The 27,303-nt window shown below is 34.2% G+C and overlaps 2 protein-coding genes and 1 long non-coding RNA gene across 19 annotated transcripts; 2 read left to right on the top strand and 1 right to left on the bottom strand.

Moving 5' to 3' along the window:
* Positions 1–752: 752 nt before the first annotated feature.
* LOC6647038 (chloride channel protein 2) lies at positions 753–26,724 on the bottom strand. 9 transcript variants are annotated; one of them, XM_023178373.2, is made up of 17 exons: positions 26,385–26,724; positions 17,681–18,608; positions 7,455–7,562; positions 6,856–7,021; positions 6,658–6,786; positions 6,133–6,266; positions 5,880–6,036; positions 5,597–5,807; positions 4,337–4,438; positions 4,041–4,275; positions 2,860–3,981; positions 2,718–2,762; positions 2,583–2,627; positions 1,809–2,144; positions 1,703–1,732; positions 1,361–1,594; positions 754–1,276 (listed from the first exon to the last, which is right to left on the bottom strand). In XM_023178373.2, exons 2-17 carry the CDS (start codon positions 17,897–17,899, stop codon positions 986–988), a joined length of 3,564 nt encoding a protein of 1,187 aa, XP_023034141.1. In that variant the 5' UTR covers positions 17,900–18,608; positions 26,385–26,724; the 3' UTR covers positions 754–985. The 9 variants fall into 9 exon arrangements, with proteins under 9 accessions (XP_023034139.1, XP_023034140.1, XP_023034141.1 ...); XM_023178371.2 differs by lacking the exons at positions 17,681–18,608; positions 26,385–26,724 and adding an exon at positions 11,327–11,683 and having other exon boundaries at positions 753–1,276; XM_023178372.2 differs by lacking the exons at positions 17,681–18,608; positions 26,385–26,724 and adding an exon at positions 8,750–9,039 and having other exon boundaries at positions 753–1,276.
* Positions 5,371–6,086, top strand: LOC124462119. 4 transcript variants are annotated; one of them, XR_006955393.1, is made up of 3 exons: positions 5,371–5,433; positions 5,606–5,811; positions 5,889–6,086. It is a non-coding gene; the product is annotated as an uncharacterized LOC124462119 (long non-coding RNA). The 4 variants fall into 4 exon arrangements; XR_006955390.1 differs by lacking the exon at positions 5,371–5,433 and adding an exon at positions 5,454–5,515; XR_006955392.1 differs by lacking the exon at positions 5,371–5,433 and adding an exon at positions 5,464–5,523.
* LOC111519178 (trypsin-1-like) lies at positions 20,374–21,601 on the top strand. 6 transcript variants are annotated; one of them, XM_047013558.1, is made up of 3 exons: positions 20,374–20,823; positions 20,895–21,136; positions 21,246–21,601. In XM_047013558.1, exons 1-3 carry the CDS (start codon positions 20,441–20,443, stop codon positions 21,584–21,586), a joined length of 966 nt encoding a protein of 321 aa, XP_046869514.1. In that variant the 5' UTR covers positions 20,374–20,440; the 3' UTR covers positions 21,587–21,601. The 6 variants fall into 6 exon arrangements, with proteins under 6 accessions (XP_046869514.1, XP_023034347.2, XP_046869512.1 ...); XM_023178579.2 differs by having other exon boundaries at positions 20,895–21,177; positions 21,242–21,601; XM_047013556.1 differs by having other exon boundaries at positions 20,895–21,181.
* Positions 26,725–27,303: the final 579 nt, after the last annotated feature.

Here is a 27,303-nt window from a genome sequence, read left to right as displayed (position 1 = left end):
CTCACCAATATTAAATATCACGACACTAGCCATTTGTCATTTGTATGGGAGCTATATGATACATCGGTCCAATCCGGCTGAATCCGAGACATAGAACCCGTACGTACATACATGCAAATATTAAAAACCAGTAGCTCTTACGGTCTAGGAGGAGTTTGTGTTGATTCAGACGGACGGACATGGCTATATGAACTTGCCTAGTTCTGCTGATCAAGAATATATATACACCTTATATGGTCGTTTATATGGCGTTGCACACTTCTGACGAAAATTAATAAACCCTTTTGCCCCTTTTGCTCTTTTTATAAAAAGTAAGGGTGTTCCCGTGTATGATTACAAATATGACTCTAAAAAGAGTTAAAACTTAAAATAAAGGATCATATCTAACAAATCAAGAGAAGTCGTGTCTAATAAAGCAGTCATTTATGATCAAAAAAATGAGGTCATTTAAAACTACTTTAATCAGAAAGAGCACTCGAACAAGATTCGTTTATTATCTAAAATTGTATAAGATGGTATAAATGAACGGCTAACAATATTTTTTTTGATATCTCAATATTATTTTCGATTATAACGTAATTGAGCAGAGTTCGTTTCCTTGTGAATTAGTTTCAAGACTTTTCTGGCTACATATGATACTTACCCCGCAAGGAGATGACCGTTTTTGTATTCATTTTTATATTAAATATACATATAGACTGTCATTCTTTTCATATATATCTTATAATTTTTGTAATTCGCATTTAGTTGCAACTTAAAATATAGATCACGATATCTTTGACTTTTAGGCACTAACGAGATGTATGTATATATATATATATATTTATATGTAGATAGGTAGATATATAGATAGATAGAACTATATAAATACACAACAATTTGATTTTCTAATTATGAATTAGCTTAAAATCATTAAAAACTTATTTTAATTATTGATCATTTTTTAAATTAATGTAATTACAGCTTTTATCCCTTCGAAATGAATTTATAATTTCTCTTTTTGTGTGTCTATTGTTGTTGTCTCTAGCGGCAATGACGGCGTCTTTTCGATGGACTTGGAAATGGATTCCATTTCAATGTCCGAACAATTATCTGAATTCGATAGAGCTGAGTCCATTGAGGTAATGGTCATGTCGACAGCTTTATCACTTCCCCCAATCGATGTTGGTGATAACAGAGGTTTCTCAACAGTTGGCTTGGCATCAAGATCCTCGACTTCATCTCGATTTGGAGGCACAAAACTATTACTATTAATATCTTCGATGGCCTTGCGTAACTGCAGAATAACGGAATAGCATAAAAATAACATTTTTTAGATATTTGCGACTTGAAAAAGATTTATATCCACTTTATTATTTACCTCTTTGAGACCCACCACACCCACAAGTCTGCCAATTTTCGTCACATAGGCATGATTAATGCCCACCATTGAAAATAGTGAATGCACTTTCAGGATGGATGTGCGTTCAACCAGTTGAAAGGGTGAGGGATCTATGTGAACTTGAGCTTTTTCCAGGTCAATCGGTTTCATCATCTCTTCCATTTCCCATTTCTTTTGATCCTCGTGTGACATATCTATGACACGTTCTCTAGGCTATGAAAAAAACAAAATATAGAAATAACCATTAATTGTAATTTTAAATAAATTTTAGTAAATGTAGATCTAGTATTTTAAATATATATACATATTATGTATACATACCAACTGTACAGATTTCTTAACTTTGCTTGACTTTATAAGAAAATTAGTATAAAGAAAAAATTTTCACGTTTTTGTTTTAGTATAGTTTTGATTTTTCTATTCTTACCTCATCGCTTGTATTTTCAGTTATATTATCCTCATTTTCACATTTAACAGATTTCTCATCGATATCCTCTATCGTATAACCCAAAGTTTCACTTTCTATATTATTGCTCAACTTATCTTGCATGTCCATATCCAGTGTATAGCTATTATTTGGTGAATTATTCACCTTGACTTCATTAGCAAATTGAATTTTTCTTGTTTTTTTCTGCTCAATTCTATTGATATCGGAAACTTTATTCGATTTACATTTTATACTGGCAGTAGTTGGTTGGTCCAAGTTTTGTTCAATGTATTTGAAAGAATCTTTATTTTCCGTTTCTAAAATATTTTTTATATCCTTCTCGAGCGGCGTGTATTTGAATAAGAATAATTTAGAATTAAAGTTAAGCATCTAACGTGAATGACTCTTTTGTTTGATATTTCTATATACATATGTATGCATGTATATGAGAGATCTAGAATAATAAAAATGGAGTTCTAGAAAATGTTCAGAAAGCTTAGAGAACACGAAATTGACACACCGAATACTAATGAATTTCATTCTAATTGTAGTTGGGGAAAAAATGGAGGAAATTCTCACCTAAAATATGCAAGAGTATTGCAATTGTTTATAAACAATCTTTGTATAGAGAATTAATTTTTTGCTTTCAGAACGTCTTAGAAGTCTTAATTTGCTATAAAAAGCCACTATTTTACACTATTGCATACTTTAAGGCGCAAATGGGCCCAACAAATACGATTTTGGTATTAATGGGCTTCTCTAACATAGTCATACCTTTTGAACTGTGGTATCGCTTCCTTTTGTATTAGGATTTACTTGCTTGCAAATATGGAATAAAGTTAATCACAAAAACCATGAAATAAATGGATATACATAGATGAAATATTGATATCAATGGATTATACTTACCAGCATTATCTGATCGGTCACAAAATCCCAATTGTTAAGTGCTTGCTTATATATAACAAAAAAGTTGACACAAACATATATTTCTATAACAAACCTTCCCATTTCACTAAAACTAAATTAATGCTTGACTACCAGTACTTACCAGTTGAACCTTTTTGGATATGCCCGGAGTGCTAGGAGCACGCTGCACCTGCACTTCATTATTGCTGGCAGCTGGGGAAATTGTTATCGATCCTGTCTCTGGATCAGGTTGAACATCCTGAAGAGTTGTTGACTTCTTAAATATGGCCTCGAAGGCAGAGCGTATACGGAATTCTGAATTGCCGGTGATTGTGGTGTACGGCGTAAGGCTGGGACTGTGCGGTGAGGCTGAGGTTGGAGCATAGGTCTTTAAATTGAATGAATTGGTTTTCTTGAGAATGGATTTGCGCGGAGCCAGAGAGCTGTTCATAGTCTCGGCTCGTTTTTTCGGTGGCAGCATCTCATCGTTGGCAATCTGACGTAAGCTAAGTATATCCGGAGCCGGCAATACCTCAAAGCGTGAGGGTCGACGCATTTTCAGTTGCTCTTCTACCTTGGCAGCGGCCGCCACCTGTTCCTCTTCGTGAGCACGTTGTTCAGCCTCCTTTTGCCATTTTTGTGCCACATCCATGCGTTTCTCACGACCAATATGCTTCTCGATCATTTTGATTAACTCATAACGTTGTACAGATCCCAAAAGAATCATATTATCGGGACTATCTACCAGCGGAAGTGATCGCAGTGTCTTATTGATCTTTAGAACCTCTTTCAGTTTTTGATAGGAGATGCCATGCCAAATGTATTTCACCTCTCGCACCATGAAATCCTCCACAAATATGCTATACATTCCGGAACTAGATGGCAATAAGTCGGGCAGGTATGGCAACTTCTTAATCAGTATAATACTGTCATAAATGGAGGGCTGCAGCAGAGCGGCCACGGCATTGGCCACCAATACGGCAATCATAACGGGCACCACATGTGTGATCTGACCAGTCATTTCGAAGATGATCACAGCCACGGAAACGGTGTGCGTTACTGACCCAGAGAAGGCAGCCGCACCCACAACGGCATAACCGCCGGGCATAATGGGTGACAGTCGACCACCATAGCGTACTCCATGGGGAAATGTTACGGCCATAAATTCACCCACTAGGCGACCAAAACCGGCACCGATCTTAAAAACTGGAATAAACATTCCCGATGGCACAGGAATCGTCGAGGCAATAATGGAGAACATAAACTGAATTTAAATTTAAAATTAGTCATGTGAAGGCATTAAAAAGAAATAATTCTAAATACCGTAAAAAGCGTGTAGATAACAAGATTGCTAAAGACACTCGTATAGCCGGTCATCCAATTGGTTACCACAGCAGCCTGCTCCACGGTCAGATCATCGCGGGACCAGGTGAAATTGCTAAACAACTGCGTCACTTGCTCATGAGTGCTCAGTTCGCCGGCCAAAAATTGGCCGGTGCCCAATGGAAACGAAATGCTGGATACTAAAAGTGCCAGAAATCCAGGATATAGAAAGCGACTGAGCGCAAGGAAAAGAAACTTTAGTATGTCATTGGTTTGGCAGGAATTAACTGGCTTACTTCTTTTGCAGGAACTTGTTCATGCGTTTGTTGGAACGCATAAATAGTACGTAGCGACGATGTACCCAAACATAGGAGGCGCCACCTAGGCCGCAGACAAAACTAAAAATAAAGAATATAAAAAATAATTATCTTCAATTGTGGAATTTAAATTTTGCAAAAGTCGTTGTTTTTTAAATATTCTTATATAATCCGAACAAATTTTAATAGCAAGAAATAAAACATACCAACATGCAATGTACATATATACGTACATATATCGAATTTATTTGGAAACAAGTTATTATTGTTTATTTTTGAAAAAAATTAAAATTTTAAAAATTATTTTTGTATTTCATTTAAATTTGTGTAATTATTTTCATTATAATGAATAATATTAGTTTAACTGGTACGCTATGCGTATACGCAGTTTTGTAATATCTCAATATATCCTGATCCTAATTCCCAATGATAATTATGAAGAAGATTAGGAAAACTTTGCATTCGTAGCTGCTGGCGCAGTCGATACCAAGCTAAAGACTCTTATCTGCCTATGCAAAGCAGAGAGAACCAAAGAGAGAGAAAGATAACGGCTTGTCGTCTTCGCCGGCAAGTTAAAGTTTTTTTCCCACGCCTTAAATGTTCTTAGCTTTGGTAAATATATTTATGTATTTCTACAAAAAGGTTTTTAAAATTATCTTTTAAATGGTTACATATATTTGCTTTCACTTTCGTTTCGTATTACGTTTCACCATCATAAATAGGCAGTGCAAGAAGAGCGGGAACAAAAACTTAAACCGCATGCGCGTGTATGTGTAAGTGACATCGTGAGAGTGATCAATCTCCCATTTTTTTCGCTGCCTGGACCTCTGCCACGGTGATCGATGTAAAAAAAAATAGGCAAAAAGAACAGATAGGCAGAGGGAGAACAATGAGTCTGGTGCGCGTGGGTGTGAGTCAGCGAGAGAGAGAGAGAGCGAGAGAGCGGTCAAGCTCCATTTTATGTTGTTTTGTTTTTAATGTGCACGTGTGTACGTGAAATGCTAGCCAAGCAAGCTGGTGAAAGCAAAATAAAGATGGATGAAGAGAAACCACATTTACATAGCTGTAATAGTACAGTAAGCTGGCTTTTTCTGATCTTTTTCCTTTTTATTTTTAATCAAATTATATCAAATGTTTTGATATCGGCATCAAAACTGGGTATAAAGGTATAAAATTGGTAATAAGCTTTTGAAAACTGTTTCTTTTTTTTTTTTTTTTGGTTTTCTTTAATGCACTCACCCAATTAAGGCAAAGACAAACAGCTCCTGCGGATCGAAGGGAAACTCGGTGGTGAAATTCGTAAGAAATAGAGCTCGCACAGTGTCGGCATTTTGAAACCAAACGGCCAGTAGACGAAATACTGTGGCTCCGCATACAGCCGCAAAGAAACCACGCCAATAATTGCGTACAGCAAAATATGTTGTGGTTACCTCAATGCTGAAAAGGACACCTAAGTATATAGGATATAATTAAGCCAGGCATTAATCGTGTGTGTGTTAACCATTTAAACCAATCTACTTACCGCCAACAGGTGCCGCAAAACAGGCACCAACGCCAACAGCACAGGCAGCCGCTAACATTTCCGAATTGCGCGACTCATTCTCATAGATGCCTTGGAATGATGTGACAAGTTTACTTAATAATTGTGCTACAATACTTGCTATGTGTACGAAAGGACCCTAAGATACAGGATGCAATTGATGATATACATTTTAGATTTTCCAATCGATATTGTTTACTTCTTTTTTTGGTTTTCTTTCAATTTTTATACTTACTTCCTTTCCTAATGGCATACCGCTGCCCAGAGTTGCCGTCAAACCAATTACCTTGGCCACTAATGTCTTAAATGTGAGATACTCTTTCAATTGAACGCCACGCAATATGGTCTTCATTTCAGGTATACCGGAACCTACACACACACGCACACACACACATACACAGTATTGTTAAAAGTTTTAATTGGTTAGAGCATTTGACATAAAAGACATTGCATAAGCAAAAATCGTTTGAGACAGCTACCAGTTAGTTAGTGCAGTGGTACTATCAATTTTTTCTTTAATAACTGTTTTAAACTCTATAACATTTTATTATTGTATTCCATTCTTCGACAAAGTCCAAACAAATTCAGGCTAACATGTATTTTTATTGCCCTATTGAACCATAGAAGTAAAGTAAGTAAGTAAAAAAATTCCATTCAAGAGTTTGGAAAATCCAACAAATAAAATATTTATAAAAAATTTGATAATACCAAGCACAACTACACTGGGTTTATATAGCTCAATTCTACAATGATAACTTACCGATACTTTGCGGTGCGATGAGATGTACAAAACCGGCTGAGAATAGGATTAAACAGACCGGTAATGATACCCAAGCAATGTACTGGATAAATGGCTGAGATGTTAGATCGCGATATAGCCAAATTCGGGCTAAAAAGGAAGGAAGTGTCAATAAAAGAAAAATCAATTTCCGTTTCTCTCTCTCTCTCTCTCCCTTACCATTTGTGCAAACTGCAATTCCTCTGTCCATGATAAATGAGAGTAGAGCCATTATTATGCCCAACAGGGCCAAAAAGACCCAATCCTCGCCCAGACGGGCCAATGTATGACGCCATATCCATGATGAGATGCGTTTCACTCGCGTTGTTTGTTTGCCTAGCAGTTCCTGAAAATATTTCCCAGCACTGCTGCTTTATAATCCGCTGCCGTTCAACATTATCATCATAATCAATGATGGGGGGGGGGGACACTATATACTATATATGAATGTATGTACATATGTAGCTACTTTTCAGCTGTTTCAATACGATGTGAGAGGATTGACAGTGGGATCTTTGCCAAAAAAAGCAAAAACAAAACAAAAATCTATTGTACTATGCACTAAGGAAGGCACTGACAAGGCAAGCTCTCATAAATTTGGTTGTCAAGTGAATTGTATTGAAAATATGTATATAAGAGTTTTTCATATACCTTAAATATTTAGGTTTTTGATTTTCTCATTATGTTTTGAAGCATGGCAAATAGATTATCATCACATGATTACAATTAAATTTTTCACATTTTTTCACCTGTCTTAGTGGTATTTTTCTGGTTCTTACCTTATTCCTTTGTTTATCCTCTTGCTTTCGTCGCTTTTCAAGTAATTTGAGTTTTCTGGCTTCATCTTTAGCGAATTCTCCTAGATCTTTGGTATATCGACCATACATCTGAGAAGAAAATATAATTGAATAATATATTAGGATTTATAAAACACTCGAGCATAAAAAATGTTGGCTGCTTCACTTAGTTTCCTATAGATTACTAAATATTTTTGGACTGACAAGTTAGCATTGGCCAGAGAACAAAAAACAATGTCTTATACTTTGTCTTCTACTACACAAAATATATTTATATATATACATAGAAAAAAACAAAAAAATATTACACTCATCGTTTCAAAAAAACAAATTTGCTCTTGCCAGAAAATTTTTCGTCATAGAGCGTTTTGGTTATTTGTTGTTAGGAAATTCCCAAGATCAATAGGAAATTAGATCGAAATTATGTTTACCCTGGCTGATATAATCATTCATTACCAATCGATTAATTAATATGATTAAGATAAAAACTAAGCGATGCATTGAAAGTTGAAAGGAAAGGACCCATATGAAATGTAACAAAATTAAGTTAAATTAAGATTGTCTAAGGTCAGGAATATTGAAAAATGTTTCAGGACACTACTAGAAAATAAAACCCAAAAAAAGGGTAAGCTTTTAGATGATTATTTTGCTATTGCGAGAGGGAAATAGGACAACTTATTATGTTGAACTAATCAAGAAGGTTTGTTATATAGAGCAGCGGCGGAAATAAGTAAATTTTAGGGGAAAACCAGGCTAGGAGATCATAATTTCTCTTATTTTGCCCTTAGTAGATCAGTCACTAACATAGTTTCCTACTATATAAAGTTATTCCTCCTATGCCTCTTTAGTTTCTATTTGGAATATATTTATTTTAAAAGACCATAAGTCACGTACTTATTCAAATATATGTACGCTATTCCAATAATTTTCCATTTTGATATATTTATTTTCGTTAATTAAAAAATAAAATTACAAATTTTATATGATTTGATAAAAATGCATAATTATTTTTGTTACAATGTCACAAATATTTCAACAGTTGCAAAAGTTTGCGCCTAAACTAAGGTTCCTCATCTACAAGAACATGCCATGGTCAAAGCAAAGAAACTGATATATACATAAAGAAAAATAAATGAAAATTTATGGTAACAAGCAAAGCAAAAGAAGGAAACGAATACATAGAGAAACGAGAAAGAGCAGACAAAAGGTTAGATAGGTTTTCTTGGTGAAGGTTTTAAGGTAATAGTAGAAAGGTTTTTTGTTTGCCAATATCTTACATAGTAGAAAGCCTCGATTTCAATCTCAATTTGATTCTTATCATCGTTGGCTTCAATATCAACGCTCGCCTTGCGATTGTGCTCCTTCTGCTTGGCAATTGCCTCATCCCAACGCAATCGGACCGGAGTCGATGGTATTTTGTGGGCACGCTGTTCTTCACGTAGATATTCCTCACGATTGATTAGCAATTCCGGTTCGAAGGCATATTCACGAATGTACTCATCCCGGTGGGTGTGACTGTTGTTGAACATGAATGAATTGAAGTGAACCTTAACTGTTTAACAGTATCTTAACACACAATATTGAGATATGTTCACTTTCTAAAGACACAAAATATTTATTTAAACGCGTCTTTCGATCAAATCAGTCACATAAATCTGTATTGCGGCCTTTGACATGCCTGCGGCTGCTGCAGTTGGCCGTATTTGAATTTCTATGTTGCATTTTGTTGGCCAATTATTTTTAGTTTTCAGTTTTCTGTTTGCATTCTATATAGTTGATTTTACATGTGCCACGGTCGCTGCCCTTGAATTTAGTTGATGTCGTTGTTCTTGATATAGCTGCTGGTCCGTCAGGGCATAGATTATTGTAAAATTCATTGCAACATTTCATTAGATATATTTTTTCACAATTTTGATTGGATTTTTACATTGAGTTCATGTATTTTGTTGTATGATGTGTCTTTTTCTGTTTTTATTTATTGATTTTCAAACATCTCTGTCCGTCCGTTCGAGAGAATGCCTTCGATTTTTTGTTGGTCTTATGTTTGCGAAAATCGTTTTCAAACTAAAACTGTAAAATGGCTTTGACGATGAGCTTTTCTTCTTTGCCGTGTGTGGAAAATTATTGAAATTTTCTTTACCTCTCTTTCTCTCTTTTTCTCTCAATGTCCGTTTGTCTAGACAGGGTAACCAGCTGTGCCAAAATTTCAATAATAAAGTATCGAAATTTTTTTTGAAAACCAGAAAAAAACGAGCCAAGCAAAGTAAACAAAGCCATCCAAAAAAAAATTATTCAAATTTTTTCGTTTACTTTTTCAGTGTTTTTTTTTTGTTTTGTGGATATTTCAAAATCAATTTGAATGAATGTTCTATCTGCTCTAAAGGGGGTAATTAAAGTTGAGTGTTTCAACATAAGAATTTAAGATTTAAATTGCAATAAATTAGATTTGAATGGATTTCGTTTGCTGAGTATTCCAAGTGGGGGCAAAAAGATATTGAAAATGAACTAGCTAATAAATTGTATTTCTCAATATTTTGATTCTTCTGGTTGGCCTTTGGTCACCCTATACCATTATACTATTTACCTTTTTTGCAATGAAATAATTTGTCTAACTTATAATAAACACTAAACACTATGCATTATAATCCGATTAAAAATAGCAAAATGTTTTTTGCTTGTCTTCACATATAGTATATATATATATATATATATATATATATATATATATTGCTTTTACAAAGACCCAGACCCAGACCCAGACCCAGACACATACAAGAACAAAAACAGATCCGACCCAGATGTGATGCATAAAGACAAGAAATACATGAGAATGGTCAATAGAGGAAAATGTTAACATTTTAAAAGTTAAGTACTATGAAAAGTAAATGCTCTATGCTAAGATAAAAAAAGGTATTACATTTTTAAAAGACCAAATCATCGGGCTAACTTCTATCAAGCCGAAATCCATATACCCTTGCAGATATTAATATTCCTCTTGACCTTTTAAAAATTGTGAAAGTCATGAACTTTTTACCAAAAATGTTAAATTTATGTTATAGAATTAGTTAATGATATCATTTGGTAAGGCATTTTATTTAATATTTGTATGACTGATTTGTGATAAAGTCTTCTAATATTGATGAAAACTTGCAAAATGAGTTTTGTAATAATTGAAATCAAACAAATATTATTTTTTACACCCATCGTTCGTATATATGATAAAGTCATACGATCTTGATGAAATTTGTGACAGTCAAAATAAATACATTAAATATATTATTTATAAAATCACTATTTTTAACCAATTGTTCCTATAAACTGTATAATATAGTTGAATCCAAAACATATAAGAAATTTCAGCACTATAGCTTTATAGCAGTCTAGGATTAATCCGGACAAAAGGACGAATATGACTATATAAAATGGTCGTGCAGATCAAGAATTTTTATACTTTATTTAATCTGAAATGCTTCCTTTTAAGCGTTGCAGTTCTTATAGCCAAAATACTCTTTTTGCTGGGGTATAACATAAGTCAATGTCTTAATGATATAGTGTCTACGTTTGTTCAGATAGCGATTTGTATTATAAAGATAACTATATTGACTTTAAAGCGTCACCAATTTGAACGTGATACAATATAAATCAGAAATATTTTGGGAAAACTTCTTTCGGGGGCCCATAAGAAATGCAATTCTTTTGAGACTTTATAATTTGAGTGCCTAACAAAAAACATTTATAAGCGTCAGATAGACGTCTATAAAGATAAGAAATATAGATTCTCAAAACGTTCTTATCGGTAGGGAAAGTTTTTTTTGGTTTGAGATTATGAAAAACATTTTGATTTGATTGCTTACTAGTGTATCGATATATCCAAATGGATCCTCATCATCCGATGAGTCCGAATCACGTCCATTTTCCGATGCTGGCGGTGGACATGGATAGAAGGCTTGCGATTTGACTTTCGGATGCCGTTGGGCATGCCGGAGTTCCTCCTCCATAGTCATGGACATGGACATATTACTGGCCCGTCGCCTACGCAACTGACAAATGAACTTCTCGAAATCAGCCCACTCCGAGTCGACCAGCTCGACATTCTCTTCGCCAAACTCTTCATCGCGATTACGTTCACGATTATCGTCCCGATCGCGACCACGGTCACGATCACGATCGCGATCCCGATTGCCAAAGTACACCATACTTGATATATAGATTCTTAATTGGTTTTTAATGATAGATTATGTCGAGTGGAATGCGTCACTTGGCAGTTATTTCCATGGCTAGTAACGCAAAATCTATATAGACTATATAGATTTTGTTTCTTTTTTTCGGTATCTTAATTATGCAATTGAGTTAATTAAGTGTTTCCCGTCTTTGTCTTTGTTTCAAGTCTGGTGACGTTGACGGTGACGTTGACGTTTGGCGATTGCTTCTGTTCTGTTTTGTATCTGCGAGATACTTTTTCGTTGGGGCATGCGAACTGCACAAAGTTTTGAGCTCAACTGAAATAGTAGTGCCATGTACATAGGCCGATATCGTCTTGTTTAAGCTCAAGATTTTCATTAAATTTAACCCACAAATACATATGAAAATATTAGTCAAGTCAGAGTCTCAAGTATTATACATACATAGCACACATATATGTATATATGTATATCCATCGCCTCTCGAGCGGTCAAAGTTTATGTGTGTAAAAAACATCAATAGAATTTCATAAATTTAATAATTTGCCGCCTGATCTAGATCAAAAGTGAAAATACTCAATGCACTGTGGGGCAATTATAATTTGCCAAGCTAACGCATTTAGGAACTGGATATTTTATTCATTATAAACTATTTTGCCACACTGTGGCAAATCACTTAAGCTCACTCAGAGTGAGCGTAGTCATCATCAACATCATCATCACCATCATCTTGCTTTAAATCTTTTCAAGTGTGTGGATTATGGACATGGGTCACATGTCGTCTTCAAGCGGCATTTCTCACATTCAGATATACCTAAAGTATATAGATACTACGTAAGAAGAGATTTATATATGCATAAATATCTGCTTATATATGTTAAAGTGTCGTGCAAAGTTTAGCTCTGAATTGAATTGTTCCATTTAAGCTTTCAGCTGGGGCGACAGTCCCTGAGACCATCCATTCAGGTAAATGCAAACGGGGTGAATACACTGTGACAAAGCTAGAAAATATATTCCCACCTATTAATTGTCCACTTGCTGAAGATTTCTCACAGTGCATGGGTTTTATGTATATGAAGATAAAGTGCCTTACAATTGATTAGCCTGTCATTTTCATTAGCCTAAATGAATAGATTTTCGTCATGGCTAAGAATCTATGACGATAAAGGAGTAAAAACTACTTTAAAATTATTTCTTTAAATTCTTGACAACTATTTTCATTCACACAAAAAATATTTTTGGAAATTTTATTTGCAATAGAATCGGTTTTCTTGAACAATCATGGAGTTGTTAGAAAATTGCTTTAAACCGCTTTTATAAAAACCTCTAAACAGAGTCTTTTTAATACTATCAGAAGAAGACTAGTTTAAATTTATCTGTGGGCTTAAGGAAAATATTATAAAACAGTCAGAAAATACATAAGTTTGCTAGAAATATTAAAAAATTACGGAAGAAGCTAATGATAGAAAGAGATGGGAGATCTATTAAAATGCTAGTTAGAAGTCCTTAAATTTTTATCTAACTTCAAACTAATCTTCAAAGTGAAATTCAAATTACTTTCTGTTGACGTAGGTACCATCAAAATGTGTTCAAAATTAATAGTGATATAAAACGACTTTCGAATTGAAGGACTGGGAACTATTAACGAATTTTTCTCGCAGTTTTTGACACTTGTAAAGCAGTATTTTCCGATTGTGACAGTCAAATTGTATGTTTCCATAGATTTTATATACATGGGTCTAGCCAGAGCCGATGCGATAAATTTAAGATATAACTTGTAAACTCCCTTTTTCGGTCCTTTTTCAGGTCCTTTAGACATGTCATAAAACGATATATTTGTTATAAGTAAAACGACAAATTATAGCATTTTTATACCCACCCAATTGAATCCATAAGGGGTATTCTAATCAACATTCTCATTCGCATATATAAATTAAGAGAGCGCTATCAAAAGAGAGAGAGAGACAGAGGTTCACTCTCTGTCTCGATGTGAGTGATAGACAAAGCTGGTGAGTGGACAAAAAAAAAGCTTTGACAAGCTAAATGTGAGAATTAACTTGCTGTTAGTTAACATTTTGCACTGCTTAAACATTATCATTATCACTGTTAAAATGGGCAACATTCATAGCTGTTAACCCTTTTACCATATCCTATCATACATCATTAATCATACGAACTGATGCCAATCATTTTCTTTAACAGTTTCAAAATAATATCCTTATAAACGACAAATGTTGTACACACCTTATGTCCATTTTTATGCATATTCACAACGTTATCGATGTTTTCGATTTATATTTTTATTTTAGAAATTAGCAAGTTGGCGACAAAACAACGCGATCAAGACAAAAACTTTACTCTAACTGAGCTTCACAGCATCGGATAATACCCAGTTCCCCTCAAAAAACAAAAAATTCAGAAAGAAACCTAACCAAGATAAAGGCGTTAACAACACCTTACGACCGCCCAACTGTGCGAAATTCCACAAAGGGTAAGACAACAAAACAAAACAAAATTAATTAAAAATAATACTCTATTGAAAATCAGTGTGCAAATAACGCATTGCTTTCATATCTAGAACAGAATCCCATAAAGATCTACTAAGTAAATAGAGCGATTATGCTTTTTTTTTTGGAATTGAATTGAATTGAATCTGAATTACGTTTACAAGCCGCTAAGCAGACGGTAGGCCATAATAAAACCCATTGTTAATTGTATTAAACAATAAATTGAGAGCCATAAACATTCATAATCAATGAATGGGGGCGAACGAATTGAAATTGCCTTTGGCAGTTAAGTGGAAAATCAAAACGATTTGGAAAGGGGGAGTGGTAATACACACACACGCACACACTCACGCCTAAATATATGCCTTAAAAGGCTTATCAGTTGGAGCACCCAGTGGTAAATCAAAAATGATGGATGATGATGATGATTGGGTTTTCATATACACACAGGTGATACGATCAGTATAAAGCAATTGGCTTTTCGATAACAACTGTTAAACAGATCTGGAATCAAATATTGACTTTCTCTGTGTCTGTGTGTGTGTGTGTGCGTGTGCGTGAACTGGATTGTGCCGTAGGTGTTAATTATAAAATGCCTTCAACTCGTTTCTTTGTTCATTTTTCGGTTTTGAGTGGATATAACTGGCCTAATTTAATGCTGAAATGTCGTTTCATTTTGGGTTACTTTAAGGACACTTAGAAAAAAACTATTGAGCTTGTAATGAATGTCATCAAATTACCATAGTACAAAATACTTTTATTGAATAAAATAGCTTACCTACTTCTGTTTATAATTACGTCTTGCTATCAAAACTCGGGGACGGTTTAGTAGAAATGTTCGTAGAACAGTGTTTAACCTCCAAACAAATTTCAAAAGCGATGGGCTTGGTTGACGAAGCAATGGAGAATTTTGATATAAAACGATCCTGACAATGACAGAAGTTTTAAGGTATCCCAGGCGGTAGCTGCAAACATCAACTGCTACCAAGAAATTTATTTAAATTTACAAAAAAAAGTTATTCACCAAACTCTGGACAAATTTTTGGTGAACGAAGCCACTAAAAACTCATAAAGATAAAATAATTGAATAGGTTCTTTTGATTTAATGGAAGCAGTTTTTTTTTAATGAATGAATGCAATAACATTTTTGTTTTTAAATGTTTACTTTGTTCAAATTTTCATTCTAGAAATTAGTATTTTCATAGCCCGGGAACCTATCTTTGATCTTTCCATGGTTGCCTATAGAAAATCTTAATTCACTTTGCGTCGTGTTTTTTTGGAACGTATCCCCAACGCAAAGCGAGGTCTAGGTGTATTAAGTCATCGTAGATTTTAAATATATCTCTTATTGTTTAAAATAAATGCCAGTCCCTTAAAACTTCAGTTCAGCTGTCGCTAAATTTCCGTTAACGAAAAAAAAAACTCAAAATAAAAAATATTTAGTCTGCTAAATACACATACATATGTCACATGACCGGGAAATTCAACATTGTTGATGTTGGCCTTCAATTCAAGCAGTTGTCGGCATGGCTCAAAAGCAAAAGACCAGCTGATCCTCCAAGTTAATGACACCCACCCAAGCCAAAAGAAGTACAAAATATCGGGAACATAGCTTAAATTATTTGTATTTGTAAACCAAAGAATTAAAACTTAATGCAAAACGAACAATTGAATATCAATTGTGGATTTTCCCCCACTTACTTAATAACAAATTGCCAACGTTATCTACAATTATACATATGCAAACAAATTATGGTTTTATGGCATTTTCCGTTCTAAAATGAAAAAGTGGCAATCAATCAAATTAAAATCAACAAAATGGTGATTACAAATTTCTCTCGAATTCCTTAAAGAGGGCCCTCTGAGAGGGAACCTTGTGCTGAACATGATCTTGAAATACCATGTGAAATAACAAAAAAAAACAAAATAATTTCTGTGTAAATATTTGGCATAAGAATCACTTGAGAAGCATATGACAAAGGTAAATTGTCGCATCTTATCTACAGATGTGGGGCGCACACTTCTGGAATTTTTGGACAAACAAGTTATAAACCCCAAAAGAGAACCGCAAAAACGATGATCCATAAAGGTCGTGCAACTTCAAAAGCGGCAAAAATAATAACAGAATCAAAATTAAATTCACATTATCTTTATCTATTAGTTCGTCTGTGGCGCCCTGGCCAAATGACGCAAATTTGAATAAACATGAAAGAGAATTTAATTATGTCCGAGAGAGATATCTACTACAGGGTAGACTATCTTAAATTTAAACCTCGACACATACATATACACAAATGAATGAGAAATAGCTACCGGTAATGGAGACACAGCTAAACAAACACCAAAAGACACACAAACATCAGACGAGTGGAGAGTGGGCGTTGGGGGAGGGACGGCAGCCGGTCAAAGCCGGTTGTCTGCTTCGATGACACATCGACTCGAAATCACATAAATACTTACAAACATTCATACATATGTACATATATGTAAATCTCCACAGCATTCATGAGGGGGATTCCCTTGTAAAACGAAATTCCCCAAATTTGTATACATATACATATCTCAATTAATTAATTGACGTCTAACCATGTGATAAGCATGCTGAACAGGTGTTGCAATTTTAAGAGACGAAATGATACCCTATAAAATGTTGGCTATTTATAATTCTTTGGTAGCATCTTCGACAATGATATTTTTATTATTATTCTTGATTATTATAGATAACTTGTTGAAACTAAAAGCGAAGCCAAAAGATTATGCTTTTGCAAAGTATTTAAGATCCATGAATCCATAGGGCTATACTACTAGAACCAGTTGGGAATTACAAGCAGATGAACCAACAAAAAGCAAAAAAAATGGTAAACAGCTTCTGCGTAGAGCTTTGTTACAAGAACTACTCATCAATATTTCATTACTAGAACTAGTTGCCAACTGCAAATGCTTTCTACAAGCATTGAATAAAAGGTATCATGGGCATGAATAAGATATACAAACCAGACAGACTAACCACACCACACCCGTCGAATAGGCCAATATTTGCGGCTTACAGGGCGACAACTATGTATGAATGGGGGGCAATACATAGGCGATGTAAATCATGTGCACAACTGATGCATTTATATATATGTATATGTATGTATATAAAAAAGTGAAGTCTGTCTTGTTGTGGTGCGGTGGGTCATGTGATAGTCAGAGAGTATTAGATGAAAACCACTAGAAAAATATCCAAATGTTTGTTTTATAATAAAAAATCTAAACTGACAGGCCATAAATCTGAACCACATTTAAATATAATTATATTGTCTATATATTTTAAACAAATTTTTATAATTTATTTACTCTATAATAAATCTGTTTACCTAGTTAGATATTTGTAGTGTGTGTTGTTTGTACACGCTTTGTTTTTCATTTCATTTGTCGGCAAACACTAGAAAACCTTGCAATGAGATAAACTTTCTTTATCTTGTTGTTGCCGTGAGTTTGGGTTTGGGCGTAAAAGACACTTGAAGGACTTACTTACCAGTGTGTGTGTATAGCCCAGGCCCTCCTCGATGTCTCCTCCTCCGCCATGATATGGATGATGTGACTGCTGACCCAGACCCATATTGATACGCAATGAAGAGGCATTGGAATATGTTCGAACTGGATGATTATTATTATTCATTTGCTGTATCATTGGCGTTGTGGCCGCTGGCACAATTAGCAGGGCCTCCGTTTGTCCGTTTTTGTTTAATTTCATTTTGCAAGTAATTAAATATTTACGTAGATAACACAAAATAAATGAAATTGCTATTTAATTGCACTTCAATTTATGATTTTTGTAAATAATTTTCGCGCGCGCACTCTCACTTTTCCGCATTGGCGTGCGAATGCAACTTGCGGATGTCAGTCACATGCGTGATGAAAGCGAATTCCTGGAGTGAATCTCTCTTATATTTATTACTTTTTTTCTTTTTTTTTATGCGTGCATTAAATTCAATTAGCTGCACTTTAGTGGGCACCCGATTCAAACCAAGACGAGTCACAACCGACTTCCTTTACACCGACTATGCAAATGTACAGCAGATATCACATCTGAGAACCAAGGGCTGCCTCTGCCTCCGCCTCCGGTCTTCGGACTTCGTCTCCGTCTTTCGTTATAAAGAAATGATTATTCAAGTTGTTGATGATTGCGATAGTGTGAAGCGTCTATGTCGGATAGAGGTAAGTGTACTACATGTGTACATTTCAAGTGCCTCACTTGACTGCCGTGCGAAAGCTTAATTAACAGGAGCAATAACAACCAAATGTATCACAGTATTTCATTATCTGGTTATCTATGCGCGCTCGTTTTTGGCCCAATGCCGAATGGGAATTATCACCTTAATTTTTGGCCAATAGTAGAATAGACTGTGAAACTAATTATCCCGTTTTCGCTACGACAGCTCAATTAGCTGTTCTATGCCGATCTGAAATGGAATGCAACAAATATAAGTAAGTACAAATGTATATAATAAGAATGCATAGAATTATTGTAGATATACATATATACATACATACTATGTAGCTATATATAATTGCTTATTATTATTATAATTTTTATGAATTTTATCAGTTAATTAATTAATGCCCCACCTACACATAAGTGTATTGAATTTGTTTACTCGGTATATAATATAACATACATATATAGAGGGAATAGTCATTCTAATCGTAAAATGGAAGTCTATGCATGAGTAATTATTATTAATTATAGCAGTACTCAACAAAATATTGGGTTATGAGTAAGCTCAAAAGTATAAAGAACTATGTGATACAAAAGTAATATAATATACATAAAACCTTAATAGCTATATATACATACAATTAGAATTCTTTTTACTCCTATTTAAAAGTCTAATTATGTTTTTAAGTAATTGGAAAGTGGCAAAACTCGCAGGACTAATTAAAATTTAGAATCAATCACCAAAGCACATTTTTAATAGAAGCAAATGCTACATAATGGACAAAAAAAAAAAAAAAAACAATACAAAATCTTGTCTTAACCTACAGAAAGGGATTTAGATCCCTTTAAAGCTAATTGAAACAATTCGAAATAACAGTTGGAAAATTGCTAAAATGCTCCAAATATTATCAGATCATAAGTCCTAAGGCCAGAAAACTCGATCAAACAATAGCAATTCGAAAAAAATACATATATTCCTGGAATAAAGCTATGTTTGGTCCAAATAAATCTTACTTGGCATTAACGATGTTCAACTTGCTTGCTTCGATGCTTATATCTCATACATATATCTTCTTTTGGAGAAGAGAAATATCAAAACAGAACTATAATGGATTCTGCCTACATGAGAGGTTGAAACCTTTAAAAATCCAACTTTAGTTGATAAAGCAATATTTAAGAATACGTTACCCAACATCTTAAGCAAAATTTCCCAAGGGCGCTTTATAATTGGCTTAAAAAATGTTTTTCAAAACTATTAAACCATCCTGGGTAATCGTTAACGGACCATTTGTTCTAAATCTAAATGTCCACTAACAACACCTCAATAAAATTGAGTGGCTTGACAAAAAAATGATATTAATAAAAGACTACCAAATTAGACTGTATTTAAAGTTTTTTGATTAGTTTTTCGGTACCCCAGTTTAAATGTACACAAATTAAAAATAAAAACATCCCAAAATACTATTTTGTTTTGAATAAGAGTTAATCTTACAGCCGCTGATCAGCACTATAGTTGGTGCTAAAGTCTAATTTGAGCAAGCCATTAGTTTAAAGAAAATTATTAAGAAATGCGGTAAAACTCAAATCCAATGGTAGCCAACGGATTTCGATCGAGGATCCACGCCAGAAGCAGGAGTTGCTCCTGTGCTGAAAATGCCAATCATTTAATCAAACCGTATAATGGTCAAATTCGGAATCAGATTCTGAGCTCGCCACTCCATCCTGTCCCCTTGGTCAGCCAAACAGCGCTGTTTGCAAGGAAAACCTACTTACATATCCAAGTAAGTGCCATTTACTGGTTACTTTAAGGATCGATGACAGGGCAGCCTCTTGCGACATCATTGAGCAAGCTTAAGCCAAGTAACAAGCAATAAGTTTTAGAGGATAATAAAACGCGTCGTCCATTTCGGCATAAATTGCATAAGTACTGCGATGCACAGCCAAATTGACAAATTGATCGGCGTTCCCCACAGGCTGCTCTATACCTGGTTAGTCAAAGTTGTAAAGGGCTTAGATTTGCTAATCAATCACTAATTTTCGACACGATAACATCAAATATATAATGTTCAAGCGAGAATGTATTTATCCAAATTTTTCGTAAGCTTTATTTTGCTATTGCAATTGAGTATCAATTCGATTGCTGTCCAATGGAACAATGAAAATAATGACTTTAAAAATAAAACGGAATTGTCTTTGGTGGAACTGAAACCCTTTAAAAGCACATCTTTGACGAGCTACAAAACATTAGATCGAAGGCAAGGCAAACGAAATGCCACAGAGGATGATGATTTTGAATTTCTTATCTCTGGTGGCTATAGGCCAGAAAGTAATCCTTTGAGTAAATTCCTGGTATCCATTCGCACGACAAAGGAACAGATGTCATTTGGTGATAATCATTATTGCGGTGGTTCCATTATCTCAAGAAAGGCCATACTAACAGTGGCCCATTGTATTGTTTTGTAATATCGAATAGAACCATAGATCGGTTTTTTCTTCCATTTATCTAGGTGTTTTTTTTCTTTTTTTTTAGTCCAAGTGGCAAAGTACGAAATCCCGAATCAATACTAATTGTGGCCGGAACGCCACGTCGTCTCTTGCGCACTGAGAATACTCAGGTTATGGCTGTGGACGAGGTTATACCACATCCAGATTTCAGCCAAATAAATAATATACTTAAAAATGATGTTGGTATTATGAAGCTAAAGCATAAACTAAAACTTGACGAGGAATTTGTGGACATTGTACCATTGGCAGATACAGAACCAAAAACTGGTACGAAATGCACTGTTCTTGGTTGGGGGGACGTTTTTCGCGTGGGTATAGAATGATCTCCTGTCCAAGCGAATAACTAAACTAACATAAATTGTATTCCGCCAGAAAGGTCCTATGCCCGATGAAGTTCTTAATGGCGATGTTAATATTTTAGCTGAATGGGAATGCAAATACCAAGGGATTTCAAAAGGTGGCATATGCGCGGGAAATCGCGATTCAGAGACAGATTCGCGTGAAGGCGATTCAGGAGGACCAATGATCTGTAATAACAAACAAGTAGGCATTGTGTCTGGAGGAGGAGAATCCAAATCCTACGATCCTTCCATTTATTCAGACGTCTATTATTATCGCAAATGGATTGCCCAGAATGGGGCGAACTATATCAGCCGATCGATCTATAAGCTAATGCTGTTGCTTTTGGCAATTATTAAGCTGGCAATAAATACATAGTTAAAGCTTTAAAAATGTAGTTATAAAAAAAACTTCGCTACCACGGGGGTGTGGCAAAAAATTCAACAAAAAAACTTTAAATTTGCACACTACTCAATTCTATGGTATGCGAACTATAATCCTTGAATGGCACAATTATTTTTCTCAATACACTGCACATTCTGAAACGACATAATTTTGCGCGGAGATATGTCGTTCCGCAGATCACCGGCGATGATATGTCGTTTTACAACGACATATGTCGCTATGCCGCAGAAATATGGGTCTTATAAGCAATCAAGCACGAAGGCGGATGTGGGCATGGCTAAACTTTTAAAACAATAAATATCTGATGGGTTTAGCTGTTGTTTGTTTCAACTAAATCCTGGGGCGAAAAGAGGCTTACCAAACTAGGTGTTCATACGAAAAGACGAACATTGCTATATCGACTCAGCTGTTGATGCAGATTAGGAAAATACACATATGTATATATAGTTTTCCTTCTGCCTGTTACATACATTTTGACGACTTGAATATACCATTTCCTCCTTTGTTTATTTGGGTAGAAATTTTCTTAATCACCCTTCTATGTAACCGTCCACCATTGCTCCCACATTTCTCCCACTGTATGTGTAGGTATACATTTTTTTGATCCAAGTAGTTTGGAGCTCACACCCTGAATATTCATTGTATTTTTGTTTAACGTACTGCCACATTCAGTATTCACTTCTGATACAAATAATATCACAAATTATTAAGTATTACATTCATTTGATTTTTTTAAGTATATTAAATTTATACCAATGGTGGAAGTTCATTTCAAACTTTTTTCGAAAGCCTGCAGTGAAGTGCGCGGTGAAATTTGGAAGAAATTATGCACTGGTGTTTTTTCAAAACGGATGCTCCTTAGATATCAGGAAGGCTTAGCTAAAGTAGGTCAAAAATATGCTATTTTCCATATAGATATGAAGAAGTTTCTTATATCTTTTGGAAAAAGTAATTTATTAAATATCGATGAAGTGAAAATATATTCAACATCTACGAATAATTCGTTGGTGGATCGCTCTAATAAACTAATCGAAGAAATCGTATATATGGGCTGTCTACCATATAGATTCCATATGACTGAAGAATTGGTGGCGGAATGCAAGGGAACGGCTGAGCCAGAGTCCATATTCACTGTGCTATATTATCCGGAAGCTGTTTTGACAAATTTCTCGGTTAAGCCCGAAAAACATAAATCATTTTCCGAAAACTCTTCGAACATGATAAACTTTTATTCATGGCCTTTGATCATCCTTATAGTATTTTTGTATATTCTTATTCATTGTTGGCGTAAATAGAGGCGAAGCTTACAGAGTGATGGATATACAAATGGATGTGAACCTAAATCAATGAAGTCGAGTATCTTTCAACTGTTTAAAGTGTGGGGAAGTGATAAAGCTCTCGACATTGCATGACATTGAAACGGAATCCATTTCCAAGTCCATCGAGAAGACGCTGTCAACAACAATGGGCACCCAAAAATAGAAATTATGAATTCATATGAAACAAAAATAAATAATTGAACTAAGTTTTGAACAGTTTAAGCTAATTCATAATTAGAAATTTAGAAATTAATGTGTAGGTAACCAGAAAAGATTTGAAACTAATTTAAAGAAAATTTGAAAATTTAATTTGAAGAAAAAGAATTCCGCTCATTTTCGTTATGATAAAAAATGACTCTTTGAGCCGAGAGGATATCAGCCAGATATTAATGCGCATCGTAAGCAGTTAAATGGAAAAGTTTCAAAAAATTTCTTTTCTAAAACAATCCCAAAACAAATGTCTATACAGACATAAGATGATGAACTTTGTTTTGTTTGCTAATTATACTATTCATAAATCTATAAATTTCCAAGTGATAGCACTGTTGCTGCTAGTTAGTACTAAAGGGAGTGAAAATTAGTAGAATTTCCCCTCTGAAATTGGTCTAATTTCCATATCGAACGATTTTCCTTCCAACTCGGCCAAATTCCTCCATCAAACTAATAAGCTAGATACTAATAGAAATACATACATAATTCTTTATTGCTAAGCTTTTGCTAGTCAGTGTAAAATCTATTAGTGTTATAATCTGATCAATCGTCTTAGTTTTAGTTTCATGTGTTTGTGTTTTGCAATATGTTTTGATTTTATTCATTTATCTTTAGGTTTTTTTTTTTTTCAAAATATATAAGAATTGTTTTTTTTTTGTGTCGATTGTTATTAACCGCTTCCGACTATATACGCGATTAGACCTTATCAACAGAGAGCTGACACTGAAAACGTAACACAAATGCTTAACCCAGAGGCAGTGGCTGCTATTCCCTGTGCCCCAAGTGCCTTAAGACGGAATAATTTATGCTTTTATGATTATTATTATTTATAAACACCTTTACCTATACATTTAACTAACTTTAGATTTTAGCCAGAGAAGATTTATTATATTATTTTAATCTTTGGTCAGAATTATGGCGCCGGGGTTCGCTGGGAAATTTATGAGCTTTGCCATTTCTAAAGAATTGAAAACGCGAAAGGAATTCCCTCAATTTTTTTTCGCTTAATGAAATTTTCTATGAATATTACAATGAGTATTTAAATCAGGCCAAAAGCGGTTTAAGCGGGTTTTGGTTTATTTTCTCCGATCATCCATCCGTCCGTTTGCCCGTCCAATACTGATAATGAGAGATTCGAGACGCCAATTCAGATTTTTTTCGCATTTTTTTTTTTCGTTTTATTTTGGAGTTCATATTATACATAAGTATGAGACGGCGTTCGACTTTTGTTTATATACTTGCCCTATATAGTATATATAAACGAATTCTCGATTTTAATTAATTTTTATTATTATTCGCTCATAAATGAGCATTTATATATATATGTACATACATAAGTATATATCATAACGGACGAAAAACGATAATTAAATTTTGAGACGCATGTTTTAACTTAAGTTTTGCTTCACTTGAGTTTTAGATACTTGAAATTTTCAAAAAATATAAGAAAAATACAATAGTTTTGAAGTATTTATTAGGGAATGAGTACCGGGCTATTTTTCCACTTGTTGTATTGAAAAAAACCTCTTCAACTAGCTCAGTAAAATGATTTTATTTGCAGTATTAACTGTTATAGTATGCCAGTTTATACTGGTATGATCAGGTAAACATTTATATACATACTTATGTATGTGGTTACATATATATATATATTTATATGTATGTATCTATAACTTAACAAATTCTGTGCACTCTTTTCATGATACCCTATAATATTGATTTAATTAACCATAACGTATACGCACAGTGTAACGGCTAAGCTATTGACACTCGGAATAAGATATAAATTGATATTATAAATGATAATGAAAATTAAAGAATTATATACTTTAAGCAGGTCTAGCGGACAGTGTGTTTTGTTTTGTCTGTTTTTAAACATTAACTCTTATCGTACTTACTACCAAGTACGTTAATAAAGAATTTGTTTAGTAATTTGTTGGTTATTGAGTTTTATTGAGGCCGTAAGTGATTTTTTTACAGGTTAATTTTAAACAAATATTGTCGGCTGGTCAAATGTTTAGCACTTTGTTTCTAAGATTTTTAATCTGAGACGAAGTTTTAGATCTATGAATTCAAGTTGTTAAGTTAATCCCAACATTAATAAACACATTTTTTTGTAACTTTTTGGGTACTTTCGCCTGACGATATTTTACTACACATATTTATACTAAAATACATTTTTATTCAAATATGGATAAAACTGAATCGAATTTCCCGTCGAATGATACATACTTTGGTAATATACGATAAAAAATTTAATGATTTTGAAGCCAATTTTTTTCCTCTTTACGCAAAATGCATATGAAAGCCATTTAACCCACAGTTAGAACGTCTAAATTTATATAGAACAAGTTTGATCTTAACTCGATTATGAAACTTTACACAATCCAACTTCAAAATCGCAATTGGAACCGAGACGATGCTTTTATCCCAAAAATTCTGGGTTTTTGTTGCCATATTTGGAATATTTAACCAATTTTTTTTAATATCAAACATTTGTAAGCTTTACAATTAAAATAATTTGACTTTGCTTTTGGTTTTTTTGTGACATTTCCGCCTTTCCGAACTAGTCCCGAAACCCAAACTTGTAGACTTAGAGCAAATCCGTTGTTAAATATTGCACAAGTTATTAAAAAAAGAGTAAAACAAAAAGATTTGTTTCAAATCCGACATTCCAAGCATTTTTGATTTATAACTTTAAGTTCTATTTGGGACTTGGATTACTTGACATTCAACTTGTTTATTTATTAGACACTTTTGTTGATTAATTTTCACAATTATATCCATTGTGTATACCCGTTTATTAACAGCAGACTACAGGGTATAGACCAAAAATAAAAATAAAAAAACCATTATCCAGCAAAAATACAAAGCTTGCCAAAAAAAATAAATATACGACACTTTGCCAAAATTGCTTTCGGTAGGTATTACAATGTTGTTACTGTTTTTTTTCCTTTTTTTCTTTACAATGATTACAGGTGTACTCGTATGTAAAGTAGATACAATTTAAGTTAATTTCACTCACTGAAATTGTTGTTGCATGTTTGATCAATTTTGTATTTTTTGTTTTTCGTTTTTTCAAATTGTAATTACACAAAACTAATTTACTCATTTGGAAAATCAATTAGATTCGCAACAGAAAGCACTTCAATATAATAAAAAAAAAAACAATGAGAACAAACAAGAAACGTTTCACACCGATCCCCCATTCATTTAATTCCTCTTCTTCTGCCGCTTCTCACCTTTTTGTTTGGGGACAGCTTTTGCGGTAGTTGAATCACTGTCTGTCCACCTGTCTGTCTGTTCACCTGCCGCCGCTTGGCCTCTGCTGGTTGCTCACACTTTGAGCGCGTGTTTTTATTTTGCTGGGGATCGCCGGTGGTTGTTATTTATGATTGATTCGTATTTGATTGATGACGTTGACGAAATGACGAAAATATCGATTTATATATTTATATTAATTTTGGTTTCTGTTTTTTTTTTTTGCATTTTATCACGGATCGTTGTGGAGGCTAGGTATTCTTTTTAAAGTTAATTGGCAACGGGTACTCCCGGTCCGTCCGTTCAGTTCCGTTGTCAACGCGGCCGCTTCGCGTTCCGTTCTGTCATTGACTGGCAGCGTATATTCTCGCCAGGCAGGTTGATGTTTGGTTGGTTTTGGTATTGGTATTGACTGGGGCTTGCTGCTTATCACCTTCGGTCAGCGACAGCTTCGCTCCACAGTTGATGACGTCGCGACGTATGTACGTCTATAACGGTAGCCATCGGTAGGGTATTGCCGATCAGCTGATTGGATTTATTATCAAAAAAAATTTGCATTGCGTTTGCCATCCAAAAACCTTTTAACCCAACAAAATACTTGGATGAATTTGTCAATCTATATGCTTATCTCGTTGTTTGATTTTTATAGACCTTCAATTTATATAAAAAATCACAAACAAATTCAATGAAAAGAAAGTGGAGATTTCTATATACATATAGCCATATGATGGTACTTCAGTTTGGCATACATTTCCAATTGAAAATAATTATTTTTTTATTTTTTTTTGTAGAATCTTCACCCGACACCTTCACGCTTGTTGCGTAAAATTTAAACAATTTATGACTTTTCCGTGGTTTCATAATAGATACAATAAATTTTTACGTGCCAATTTGAATCAT

The sequence above is a fragment of the Drosophila willistoni genome, chromosome 3R (genome assembly GCF_018902025.1).
Source record: "Drosophila willistoni isolate 14030-0811.24 chromosome 3R, UCI_dwil_1.1, whole genome shotgun sequence".
In the NCBI taxonomy this organism is placed as follows: domain Eukaryota; kingdom Metazoa; phylum Arthropoda; class Insecta; order Diptera; family Drosophilidae; genus Drosophila; species Drosophila willistoni.
The sequence above is the reverse complement of the archived record's forward strand: the minus strand, read 5'-3'. Positions and strand labels throughout refer to the sequence as shown.

What these genes read in the sequence shown, in the direction of transcription:
- LOC111519178 (XM_023178579.2), top strand. Translation starts at nt 20,441, where the DNA reads ATGTATTTATCCAAATTTTTCGTAAGCTTTATTTTGCTATTGCAATTG. An exon ending in GTGGCCCATTGTATTGTTTT is followed by an intron (nt 20,824 to 20,894) that starts GTAATATCGAAT and finishes CTTTTTTTTTAG; the next exon opens with TCCAAGTGGCAAAGTACGAA. An exon ending in GTTGGGGGGACGTTTTTCGC is followed by an intron (nt 21,178 to 21,241) that starts GTGGGTATAGAA and finishes GTATTCCGCCAG; the next exon opens with AAAGGTCCTATGCCCGATGA.
- LOC6647038 (XM_023178371.2), bottom strand. Translation starts at nt 11,668, where the DNA reads ATGGTGTACTTTGGCAATCGGGATCGCGATCGTGATCGTGACCGTGGT. An exon ending in AACAAGTTCCTGCAAAAGAA is followed by an intron (nt 4,276 to 4,336) that starts GTAAGCCAGTTA and finishes CCTTGCGCTCAG; the next exon opens with TCGCTTTCTATATCCTGGAT. An exon ending in GTGTGGTGGGTCTCAAAGAG is followed by an intron (nt 1,277 to 1,360) that starts GTAAATAATAAA and finishes GTTATTCTGCAG; the next exon opens with TTACGCAAGGCCATCGAAGA.